General features: G+C 48.8%; 1 protein-coding gene across 1 annotated transcript in view; it reads left to right on the top strand.

Annotated features, from left to right (window-relative positions):
* LOC140348429 (transcription factor COE3-like) overlaps positions 1-12,500 on the top strand; it is a 77,502-nt gene that overhangs the window by 59,323 nt on the left and 5,679 nt on the right. The window contains exons 12-13 of the mRNA XM_072434357.1: positions 3,273-3,338; positions 6,222-6,372. Coding sequence (XP_072290458.1) covers positions 3,273-3,338; positions 6,222-6,372 — 217 coding nt within the window. The remainder of the gene's footprint in view (positions 1-3,272; positions 3,339-6,221; positions 6,373-12,500) is intronic.

Here is a 12,500-nt window from a genome sequence, read left to right as displayed (position 1 = left end):
CCAACAGGGTCTAACCACAACCTCTAACAAGGTCTAACCACAACCTCCAACAGGGTCTAACCACAACCTCCAACAGGGTCTAACCACAACCTCCAACAAGGTCTAACCACAACCTCCAACAGGGTCTAACCACAACCTCCACACGGAGTCCAACCCACAACCTCCAACAAGGTCTAACCACAACCTCCAACAGGGTCTAACCACAACCTCTAACAAGGTCTAACCACAACCTCCAACAGGGTCTAACCACAACCTCCAACAGGGTCTAACCACAACCTCCACACGGAGTCCAACCCACAACCTCCAACAAGGTCTAACCACAACCTCCAACAGGGTCTAACCACAACCTCCACACGGAGTCCAACCCACAACCTCCAACAAGGTCTAACCACAACCTCCAACAGGGTCTAACCACAACCTCCAACAGGGTCTAACCACAACCTCCACACGGAGTCCAACCCACAACCTCCAACAGGGTCTAACCACAACCTCCAACAGGGTCTAACCACAACCTCCAACAAGGTCTAACCACAACCTCCAACAGGGTCTAACCACAACCTCCACACGGAGTCCAACCCACAACCTCCAACAAGGTCTAACCACAACCTCCAACAGGGTCTAACCACAACCTCTAACAAGGTCTAACCACAACCTCCAACAGGGTCTAACCACAACCTCCAACAGGGTCTAACCACAACCTCCAACAAGGTCTAACCACAACCTCCAACAGGGTCTAACCACAACCTCCACACGGAGTCCAACCCACAACCTCCAACAAGGTCTAACCACAACCTCCAACAGGGTCTAACCACAACCTCTAACAAGGTCTAACCACAACCTCCAACAGGGTCTAACCACAACCTCCAACAGGGTCTAACCACAACCTCCACACGGAGTCCAACCCACAACCTCCAACAAGGTCTAACCACAACCTCCAACAGGGTCTAACCACAACCTCCACACGGAGTCCAACCCACAACCTCCAACAAGGTCTAACCACAACCTCCAACAGGGTCTAACCACAACCTCCAACAGGGTCTAACCACAACCTCCACACGGAGTCCAACCCACAACCACCAACAGGGTCTAACCACAACCTCCAACAGGGTCTAACCACAACCTCCAACAAGGTCTAACCACAACCTCCAACAGGGTCTAACCACAACCTCTAACAAGGTCTAACCACAACCTCCAACAGGGTCTAACCACAACCTCCAACAGGGTCTAACCACAACCTCCAACAAGGTCTAACCACAACCTCCAACAGGGTCTAACCACAACCTCCAACAGGGTCTAACCACAACCTCCAACAAGGTCTAACCACAACCTCCAACAGGGTCTAACCACAACCTCTAACAAGGTCTAACCACAACCTCCAACAGGGTCTAACCACAACCTCCAACAGGGTCTAACCACAACCTCCAACAAGGTCTAACCACAACCTCCAACAGGGTCTAACCACAACCTCCACACGGAGTCCAACCCACAACCTCCAACAAGGTCTAACCACAACCTCCAACAGGGTCTAACCACAACCTCTAACAAGGTCTAACCACAACCTCCAACAGGGTCTAACCACAACCTCCAACAGGGTCTAACCACAACCTCCACACGGAGTCCAACCCACAACCTCCAACAAGGTCTAACCACAACCTCCAACAGGGTCTAACCACAACCTCCACACGGAGTCCAACCCACAACCTCCAACAAGGTCTAACCACAACCTCCAACAGGGTCTAACCACAACCTCCAACAGGGTCTAACCACAACCTCCACACGGAGTCCAACCCACAACCTCCAACAGGGTCTAACCACAACCTCCAACAGGGTCTAACCACAACCTCCAACAAGGTCTAACCAAAACCTCCAACAGGGTCTAACCACAACCTCCACACGGAGTCCAACCCACAACCTCCAACAAGGTCTAACCACAACCTCCAACAGGGTCTAACCACAACCTCTAACAAGGTCTAACCACAACCTCCAACAGGGTCTAACCACAACCTCCAACAGGGTCTAACCACAACCTCCAACAAGGTCTAACCACAACCTCCAACAGGGTCTAACCACAACCTCCACACGGAGTCCAACCCACAACCTCCAACAAGGTCTAACCACAACCTCCAACAGGGTCTAACCACAACCTCTAACAAGGTCTAACCACAACCTCCAACAGGGTCTAACCACAACCTCCAACAGGGTCTAACCACAACCTCCACACGGAGTCCAACCCACAACCTCCAACAAGGTCTAACCACAACCTCCAACAGGGTCTAACCACAACCTCCACACGGAGTCCAACCCACAACCTCCAACAAGGTCTAACCACAACCTCCAACAGGGTCTAACCACAACCTCCAACAGGGTCTAACCACAACCTCCACACGGAGTCCAACCCACAACCACCAACAGGGTCTAACCACAACCTCCAACAGGGTCTAACCACAACCTCCAACAGGGTCTAACCACAACCTCCAACAGGGTCTAACCACAACCTCCACACGGAGTCCAACCCACAACCTCCAACAGGGTCTAACCACAACCTCCAACAGGGTCTAACCACAACCTCCAACAGGGTCTAACCACAACCTCCACACGGAGTCCAACCCACAACCTCCAACAGGGTCCAACCACAACCTCCACACGGAGTCCAACCCACAACCTCCAACAGGGTCTAACCACAACCTCCAACAGGGTCTAACCACAACCTCCAACAGGGTCCAACCACAACCTCCACACGGAGTCCAACCCACAACCTCCAACAGGGTCTAACCACAACCTCCACACGGAGTCCAACCCACAACCTCCAACAGGGTCTAACCACAACCTCCAACAGGGTCTAACCACAACCTTCAACAGGGTCTAACCACAACCTCCACACGGAGTCCAACCCACAACCTCCAACAGGGTCTAACCACAACCTCCAACAGGGTCTAACCACAACCTCCAACAGGGTCCAACCACAACCTCCACACGGAGTCCAACCCACAACCTCCAACAGGGTCTAACCACAACCTCCACACGGAGTCCAACCCACAACCTCCAACAGGGTCTAACCACAACCTCCAACAGGGTCTAACCACAACCTCCAACAGGGTCTAACCACAACCTCCACACGGAGTCCAACCCACAACCTCCAACAGGGTCTAACCACAACCTCCAACAGGGTCTAACCACAACCTCCAACAGGGTCTAACCCACACCCTCCAACAGAGTCTGACCACACCCTCCCACAGTAGTGTTTAAGGTGCTGTTCCTTGTGTGTCCTGCAGGAGGTGCTGTTGAAGAGAGCAGCTGACCTGGTGGAGGCGCTGTACGGAATGCCTCACAACAACCAGGTCCTCCTTCTTCTGTCGCTTGTTTCCTTCTGTGTTCCCTTGCTTCCTCACTTCCTCACTTCCTCACTTCCTCATGTCCTTGTTCTTTTGCTTTCTCTGCTTTCTTTGCTTCCTCGCTTCCTTGCTTCCTTGCTTCCTCACTTCCTTGCTTCTGTGCTTCCTTGCTTCCTTGCTTCCTCACTTCCTTGCTTCCTTGCTTCCTCACTTCCTTGCTTCCGTGCTTCCTCACTTCCTTGCTTCCGTGCTTCCTTGCTTCCTTGCTTCTCTGTTCCCTTGCTTCCTCACTTCCTTACTTCCTCATGTCCTTGTTCTTTTGCTTTCTTTGCTTTCTTTGCTTTATTTGCTTTCTTTGCTTCCTCGCTTGCTTGCTTGCTTGCTTCCTTGCTTCCTCACTTCCTTGCTTCCATGCTTTCTTGCTTCCTTGCTTCTTTGTTTCCTTGCTTCCTCACTTCCTTGTTTCCTTACTTCCTTGCTTCCTTGCTTCCGTGCTTCCTCACTTCCTTGCTTCCTTGCTTCTGTGTTTCCCTGCTTCCTCACTTCCTTGCTCCCTTGCTTCCTTGCTTCCTTGCTTCCTTGCTTCCTTGCTTCCTTGATTCCTTACTTCCTTGCTTCCTTGCTTCCATGCTTCCTTGCTTCTTTGCTTCCACGTTTCCTTGCTTCCACCCTTCCTTGCTTCCTTGCTTCCATGCTTCCTTGCTTCCTTTGCGTCCTTGCTTCCTTGCTTCCGTGTTTCCTTGCTTCCTTGCTTCCTTGTTCCCTCGGTGTTAGACGCTTGTCTCTTTCAGGCTTTGGCCTGTTTTCTTGTCAAACTCATCCGTTTAAGTCTCTTTCCTTTTATCTTGTCATCTCCTTGTTTCTTTCCTTATCCTTGTTTCTGTTGGTTGTCTCCTTCATCCTCCTTTCTCCTCTCTCCTTCTTTTTTCCTTGTTTCCTTCTTCCTTGTCTCCTTCCTCTCATTGTTGTCTCCTTAGAGGTCAGAGTTGTGTAGTGAGATTATCAGATCAATGTCCGGCCGCTTGTTTACATCTTTCCTCTTCTTGTCTCCTTGCTCCTGACCTCCTCTCCTTGTCTCCTCTCTTTGCCCCCTCACTCCTCAGCTCCTCTCTCCGATGTCTCCTCTCCTTGTCTCTGTGTCCGACACGCTCTTATTTACTTTCAGTAAAACCATAAAACTCTTTGTCTTGTTAAAATGTCACAGTTTATTCTGTTCTTTTCATGAGATGAATATCTGCATTCTCTCTCTCCCCTTCTTTCTTCTCTCATCCCTCCATCTCTCTCCCCTTCTTTCTTCTCTCATCCCTCCTTCTCTCTCTCCCCTTCTTTCTTCTCTCATCCCTCCTTCACTCTCTCACCTTCTTTCTTCTCTCATCCCTCCTTCTCTCTCTCACCTTCTTTCTTCTCTCATCCCTCCTTCACTCTCTCCCCTTCTTTCTTCTCTCATCCCTCCTTCACTCTCTCCCCTTCTTTCTTTTCTCATCCCTCCTCTCTCTCACCTTCTTTCTTCTCTCATCCCTCCTTCACTCTCTCCCCTTCTTTCTTCTCTCATCCCTCCTTCACTCTCTCCCCTTCTTTCTTCTCTCATCCCTTCTTCACTCTCTCCCCTTCTTTCTTCTTTCATCCCTCCTTCACTCTCTCCCCTTCATTCTTCTCTCATCCCTCCTTCACTCTCTCACCTTCTTTCTTCTCTCATCCCTCCTTCACTCCTTCACTTTCCCTCTTCCCTCCTTCACTCTCTCTCTATCCCTCCTTTACTCGCTCTCGTCCCTCCTTCACTCTCTCTCTTCCCTCCTTCACTCTCTGTCTATCCCTCCTTCACTCTCTCTCTTCCCTCCTTCACCCTCTCTCTATTATCTCTCCTTCACTTTCTCTCTTCCCTCCTTCACTCTGTCTATCCCTCCTTCACTCTCTCTCTTCCCTCCTTCACTCTCTCTCTATTATCTCTCCTTCACTTTCTCTCTTCCCTCCTTCACTTTCCATCTATCCCTCCTTCACTCTCTCTCTATTATCCCTCCTTCACTCTCTCTCTTTCCTCCTTCACTCTCTCTCTCCCCTCCGTCACTCTCTCTCTTCCCTCCTTCACTCTCTCTCTATTATCCCTCCTTCACTTTCTCTCTTCCCTCCTTCACTTTCTATCTATCCCTCCTTCACTCTCTCTCTTCCCTCCTTCACTCTCTCTCCTCCCTCCTTCACTCTCTCTCTATTATCCCTCCTTCACTTTCTATCCATCCCTCCTTCACTCTCTCTCTTCCCTCCTTCACTCTCTCTCTTCCCTCCTTCACTCTCTCTCTATTATCCCTCCTTCACTCTCTCTCTTCCCTCCTTCACTCTCTCTCTTCCCTCCTTCACTCTCTCTCTATTATCCCTCCTTCACTCTCTCTCTCTATTATCCCTCCTTCACTCTCTCTCTTCCCTCCTTCACTCTCTCTCTATTATCCCTCCTTCACTCTCTCTCTCTATTATCCCTCCTTCACTCTCTCTCTCTATTATCCCTCCTTCACTCTCTCTCTATTATCCCTCCTTCACTCTCTCTCTCTATTATCCCTCCTTCACTCTCTCTCTTCCCTCCTTCACTCTCTCTCTTCCCTCCTTCACTCTCTCTCTATTATCCCTCCTTCACTCTCTCTCTCTATTATCCCTCCTTCACTCTCTCTCTTCCCTCCTTCACTCTCTCTCTATTATCCCTCCTTCACTCTCTCTCTTCCCTCCTTCACTCTCTCTCTTCCCTCCTTCACTCTCTCTCTATTATCCCTCCTTCACTCTCTCTCTCTATTATCCCTCCTTCACTCTCTCTCTTCCCTCCTTCACTCTCTCTCTATTATCCCTCCTTCACTCTCTCTCTTCCCTCCTTCACTCTCACTCACATCTTTCTTCTCTCTCGTTCAGGAGATGATTCTGAAACGTGCTGCAGACATCGCTGAAGCTCTTTACTCCGTTCCTCGGAATCACACTCAGATCCCGCTGGGAAACTCACCCCACGGCATGATGGGAGTTCAGTCCTTCAGCGGTCAGCTGTCTGTCAACGACAACAACCAGGGTACAGAAAATATATACATTTATCATCTTATATGTCGTATATACAACCAGGTACAGAAAATATATACATTTATCATCTTATATGTCGTATATACAACCAGGTACAGAAAATATATACATTTATCATCTTATATGTCGTATATACAACCAGGGTACAGAAAATATATACATTTATCATCTTATATGTCGTATATACAACCAGGTACAGAAAATATATACATTTATCATCTTATATGTCGTATATACAACCAGGTACGGAAAATATATACATTTATCATCTTATAAGTCGTATATACAACCAGGTACAGAAAATATATACATTTATCATCTTATATGCCGTACATACAACCAAGGTACAGAAAATATATACTTTTATCATCTTATATGTCATATATACAACCAGGGTACAAATATGATTCTATGGATGGGTTTAAATGAAATCACAACATTCCATTGGGCAATACAAATACAGATGGGCGTGGCTCAAATGAATATCATGAGGTCTGTTGCCCCGATCTGAGAGCATGACATCCTCAACTTAAAGAATCTGAAACAAACATCTTTGTTTAAAGTAAGATGCAGTTGTGGTTTCATTGGAGAATATATATATATATATATATATATATATATATATATATATATATATATATATATATATATATATATATATATATATATATATATATATAATATTTATATAATATTTATATATTGTCTAAACCTTCAGAGCAGAACGAGAATTGGAAAAACAAACTTCAGCTCGTTTTGAAACAACTTTGTGTGAATGAAAGTTTAAATCACGGGCGGTTCTGGACCATCAAATGTCAGTCATAAGTCAGATTCTTTTAAGTGACGGGGTTTGAACTGAGCGTGGAGAACGGTTAGGGGTTAGGGTTAGGGTTAGGGGTTAGGGGTTAGGGTTAGGGGTTAGGGGTTAGGGGTTAGGGGTTAGGGTTAGAGTCTGAACTGAACGTGGAGAACAGTTCATCAGATGTTTCATGGGTTAGGGTTAGGGGTTAGGGGTTAGGGGTTAGGGTTAGGGGTTAGGGGTTAGGGTTAGGGTTAGGGGTTAGGGGTTAGGGGTTAGGGGTTAGGGTTAGGGTTAGAGTCTGAACTGAACGTGGAGAACAGTTCATCAGATGTTTCATGGGTTAGGGTTAGGGGTTAGGGGTTAGGGTTAGGGTTAGGGGTTAGGGGTTAGGGGTTAGGGGTTAGGGTTAGAGTCTGAACTGAGCGTGGAGAACAGTTCATCAGATGTTTCATGTTCTTCTTCATGAGTCTCTTGTGGGTGTGTGATCTGTGTTTCTCGTAGTTTGGTGGAAGATACTTAAGAACAATCTGATGAAGTGCAGAGTGCAGGCAGCAGGTGGCGCTCTCACTCGGAGAGCTACCAGCACAAATTCTTAGATTTAATAGTGAGAATTTCATTTCACATGTCTGTTCATATTTCTGTTGTTTTAGAAGAAACAAACACCATGAGCAAAAGGCGCATGTCAGATGCTTCTACATGTTATTTAGAGAGAAAATCCAACTGTGAAACGCTTGTGGATTCAATCTGTTTATGAAGGCCACAAGAGGGCGCTGCTTTCACCAGCTCTAAAGCAGCTCTGAAGCAGCTCTGAAGCAGCTCTAAAGCAGCTCTGAAGCAGCTCTGAAGCAGCTCTGAAGCAGCTCTGAAGCAGCTCTGAAGCAGCTCTAAAGCAGCTCTGAAGCAGCTCTGAAGCTGCTCTGAAGCAGCTCTGAAGCAGCTCTAAAGCAGCTCTGAAGCAGCTCTGAAGCAGTTCTAAAGCAGCCCTGAAGCAGCTCTGAAGCAGCTCTAAAGCAGCTCTGAAGCAGCTCTAAAGCAGCTCTGAAGCAGCTCTGAAGCAGCTCTAAAGCAGCTCTAAAGCAGCTCAGAAGCAGCTCTGAAGCAGCTCTGAAGCAGCTCTAAAGCAGCTCTGAAGCAGCTCTAAAGCAGCTCTGAAGCAGCTCTGAAGCAGCTCTAAAGCAGCTCTGAAGCAGCTCTGAAGCTGCTCTGAAGCAGCTCTGAAGCAGTTCTAAAGCAGCTCTGAAGCAGCTCTGAAGCAGCCCTGAAGCAGCTCTGAAGCAGCTCTAAAGCAGCTCTGAAGCAGCTCTAAAGCAGCTCTGAAGCAGCTCTGAAGCAGCTCTAAAGCAGCTCTAAAGCAGCTCAGAAGCAGCTCTGAAGCAGCTCTGAAGCAGCTCTAAAGCAGCTCTGAAGCAGCTCTGAAGCAGCTCTAAAGCAGCTCTGAAGCAGCTCTGAAGCAGCTCTGAAGCTGCTCTGAAGCAGCTCTGAAGCAGTTCTGAAGCAGCTCTGAAGCAGTTCTGAAGCAGCTCTAAAGCAGCTCTGAAGCAGCTCTAAAGCAGCTCTGAAGCAGCTCTGAAGCAGCTCTGAAGCAGCTCTGAAGCAGCTCTAAAGCAGCTCTGAAGCAGCTCTAAAGCAGCTCTGAAGCAGCTCTAAAGCAGCTCTAAAGCAGCTCTGAAGCAGCTCTAAAGCAGCTCTGAAGCAGCTCTAAAGCAGCTCTGAAGCAGCTCTAAAGCAGCTCTAAAGCAGCTCTGAAGCAGCTCTAAAGCAGCTCTGAAGCAGCTCTAAACCAGCTCTAAAGCAGCTCTGAAGCAGCTCTGAAGCAGCTCTAAAGCAGCTCTAAAGCAGCTCTGAAGCAGCTCTAAAGCAGCTTTAAAGCAGCTCTGAAGCAGCTCTGAAGCAGCTCTACAGCAGCTCTAAAGCAGCTCTGAAGCAGCTCTGAAGCAGCTCTGAAGCAGCTCTAAAGCAGCTCCAAAGCAGCTCCGAAGCAGCCCTGAAGCAGCTCTAAAGCAGCTCTGAAGCAGCTCTGAAGCAGCTCTAAAGCAGCTCTGAAGCAGCTCTGAAGCAGCTCTAAAGCAGCTCTAAAGCAGCTCTGAAGCAGCTCTGAAGCAGCTCTGAAGCAGCTCTAAAGCAGCTCTAAAGCAGCTCTGAAGCAGTTCTAAAGCAGCTCTGAAGCAGCTCTAAAGCAGCTCTGAAGCAGCTCTAAAGGAGCTCTGAAGCAGCTCTAAAGCAGCTCTAAAGCAGCTCTGGAGCAGCTCTGAAGCAGCTCTAAAGCAGCTCTGAAGCAGCTCTGAAGCAGCTCTGAAGCAGCTCTGAAGCAGCTCTAAAGCAGCTCTGAAGCAGCTCTAAAGCAGCTCTGAAGCAGCTCTGAAGCAGCTCTGAAGCAGCTCTGAAGCAGCTCTAAAGCAACTCTGAAGCAGCTCTGAAGCAGCTCTAAAGCAGCTCTGAAGCAGCTCTAAAGCAGCTCTGAAGCAGCTCTGAAGCAGCTCTAAAGCAGCTCTGAAGCAGCTCTAAAGCAGCTCTAAAGCAGCTCTGACGCAGCTCTAAAGCAGTTCCGAAGCAGTTCTGAAGCAGCTCTAAAGCAGCTCTGAAGCAGCTCTGAAGCAGCTCTGAAGCAGCTCTACAGCAGCTCTGAAGCAGCTCTGAAGCAGCTCTGAAGCAGCTCTGAAGCAGCTCTGAAGCAGCTCTGAAGCAGTTCTAAAGCAGCTCTAAAGCAGCTCTGAAGCAGTTCTAAAGCAGCTCTGAAGCAGCTCTAAAGCAGCTCTGAAGCAGCTCTGAAGCAGCTCTGAAGCAGCTCTAAAGCAGCTCTAAAGCAGCTCTAAAGCAGCTCTAAAGCAGCTCTAAAGCAGCTCTAAAGCAGTTCTAAAGCAGCTCTAAAGCAGCTCTGAAGCAGTTCAAAAGCAGCTCTGAAGCAGCTCTAAAGCAGCTCTGAAGCAGCTCTAAAGCAGCTCTGAAGCAGCTCTGAAGCAGCTCTGAAGCAGCTCTGAAGCAGCTCTGAAGCAGCTCTGAAGCAGCTCTAAAGCAGCTCTAAAGCAGCTCTAAAGCAGCTCTGAAGCAGCTCTGAAGCAGCTCTAAAGCAGCTCTGAAGCAGCTCTGAAGCAGCCCTGAAGCAGCTCTAAAGCAGCTCTGGAGCAGCTCTGAAGCAGCTCTAAAGCAGCTCTGAAGCAGCTCTGAAGCAGCTCTGAAGCAGCTCTGAAGCAGCTCTGAAGCAGCTCTAAAGCAGCTCTGAAGCAGCTCTAAAGCAGCTCTGAAGCAGCTCTGAAGCAGCTCTGAAGCAGCTCTGAAGCAGCTCTAAAGCAGCTCTGAAGCAGCTCTGAAGCAGCTCTGAAGCAGCTCTAAAGCAGCTCTGAAGCAGCTCTGAAGCAGCTCTGAAGCAGCTCTGAAGCAGCTCTGAAGCAGCTCTAAAGCAGCTCTAAAGCAGCTCTGAAGCAGCTCTGAAGCAGCTCTAAAGCAGCTCTGAAGCAGCTCTGAAGCAGCTCTGAAGCAGCTCTAAAGCAGCTCTGAAACAGCTCCAAAAACCTGTCTAATATCGGTCGTGTTTCAGAACCAGGTCCTTTCCCCACAATTCTTAGAAATGTAATTAATCCTTTTTGAAAAACATCTAGTCTTCTGGACTTTTAACCCTAACCCATCATTCTCAATCTGCTGACCTGCTCTGAGAACTCGTCTTCATGCTCCTCTGACCTGTGTGAACCCTGACCTCACTGGGTGAACCCTGACCTCACTGGGTGAACCCTGACCTCACTGGGTGAACCCTGACCTCACTCGGTGAACCCTGACCTCACTGTTGTGGAGAGGAAAATTAAATTCAATTTATTTTTGTTACGCCCAAAATCACAACAGCAGTTTCCTTGAGGAGCGAGAGTGAAAACTCTCAAACAATGTTCATAGGGACCTTACAACGTCCCAGTGTCCCGTGTCCTTAGACACAGGTCCCAGCGTCCCGTCCCGTGTCCTTAGACACAGGTCCCAGCGTCCCGTCCCGTGTCCTTAGACACATGTCCCAGCGTCCCGTGTCCTTAGACACATGTCCCAGCGTCCCGTGTCCTTAGACACATGTCCCAGGGTCCCGTGTCCTTAGAAAAATGTCCCAGCGTCCCATGTCCTTAGACAAATGTCCCAGCGTCCCATGTCCTTAGACAAATGTCCCAGCGTCCTGTGTCCTTAGACACATGTCCCAGCGTCCTGTGTTCTTAGACAAATGTCCCAGCGTCCTGTGTCCTTAGACACATGTCCCAGCGTCCTGTGTTCTTAGACAAATGTCCCAGCGTCCTGTGTCCTTAGACACATGTCCCAGCGTCCCGTGTCCTTAGACAAATGTCCCAGCGTCCCGTGTCCTTAGACACATATCCCATAGTCCTGTGTCCTTAGACACATGTCCCAGGGTCCTCTGTCCTTAGACACAAGTCCCAGGTTCCTCTGTCCTTAGATCCTCCTTCTCGACCAGGAAAAACTCCAAAACCTCTTTGGGAAAAAGTATAAACCTGGAGGAGTTCTAGATGAAGGGACGAGAGCGAGACGATGGAGCTTCTCCAAGAGAAACCTCTTTTCCAGGATCATCTGGATCCACAGGTCATCGATGTGTCTGTTTCACTCCCGACAGGAAGGGAGGGAAGAAGAAGAAAAGACAATGAAAAGACACAAGTGAAATTAAATATGAAATATAGTTTGATAGAATAAGTGTTTATCAGAGGACAGAGCTCATACTTCCCCCAGAGTTGCTGCTAGGGCAGCGGAGCTGAAACTGTAGCTTTGTATTTCTGTTCCTATCTGAAAATCAAATCAGAGCCGCTAGTGCAGAAAACTTTAGACTTATCGCAGCATCATGACAGAAATGTTAGTACCTCAGATTACAGGAAATTACATAAAAGGCGGAGTTACAGGGCTGGTACAAGCGGAGTTACAGGGCTGGTACAAGCGGAGTTACAGGGCTGGCACGGACGGAGTTACAGGGCTGGCACGGACGGAGTTACAGGGCTGGTACAGACGGAGTTACAGGGCTGGTACAAGCGGAGTTACAGTGCTGGCACAGGCGGCGTTACAGGGCTGGTACAGGCAGAGTTACAGGGCTGGTACAGGCGGAGTTACAGGGCTGGTACAAGCGGAGTTACGGGGCTGGTACAGGCGGAGTTACAGGGCTGGTACAAGCGGAGTTACAGGGCTGGTACAAGCGGAGTTACAGTGCTGGCACAGGCGGCGTTACAGGGCTGGTACAGGCAGAGTTACAGGGCTGGTACAGGCAGAGTTACAGGGCTGGCACAGGCGGAGTTACAGGGCTGGTACAGACGGAGTTACAGGGCTGGTACAAGCGGAGTTACAGTGCTGGC

Source organism: Eucyclogobius newberryi, unplaced genomic scaffold (assembly GCF_026437365.1).
Source record: "Eucyclogobius newberryi isolate DKJ021-1_F unplaced genomic scaffold, fEucNew1.0.hap1 SCAF_69, whole genome shotgun sequence".
NCBI classification, from domain to species: Eukaryota; Metazoa; Chordata; class Actinopteri; order Gobiiformes; family Gobiidae; genus Eucyclogobius; species Eucyclogobius newberryi.
Note: the sequence above shows the minus strand (reverse complement) of the source record. Positions and strands in the feature narration are given on the sequence as shown.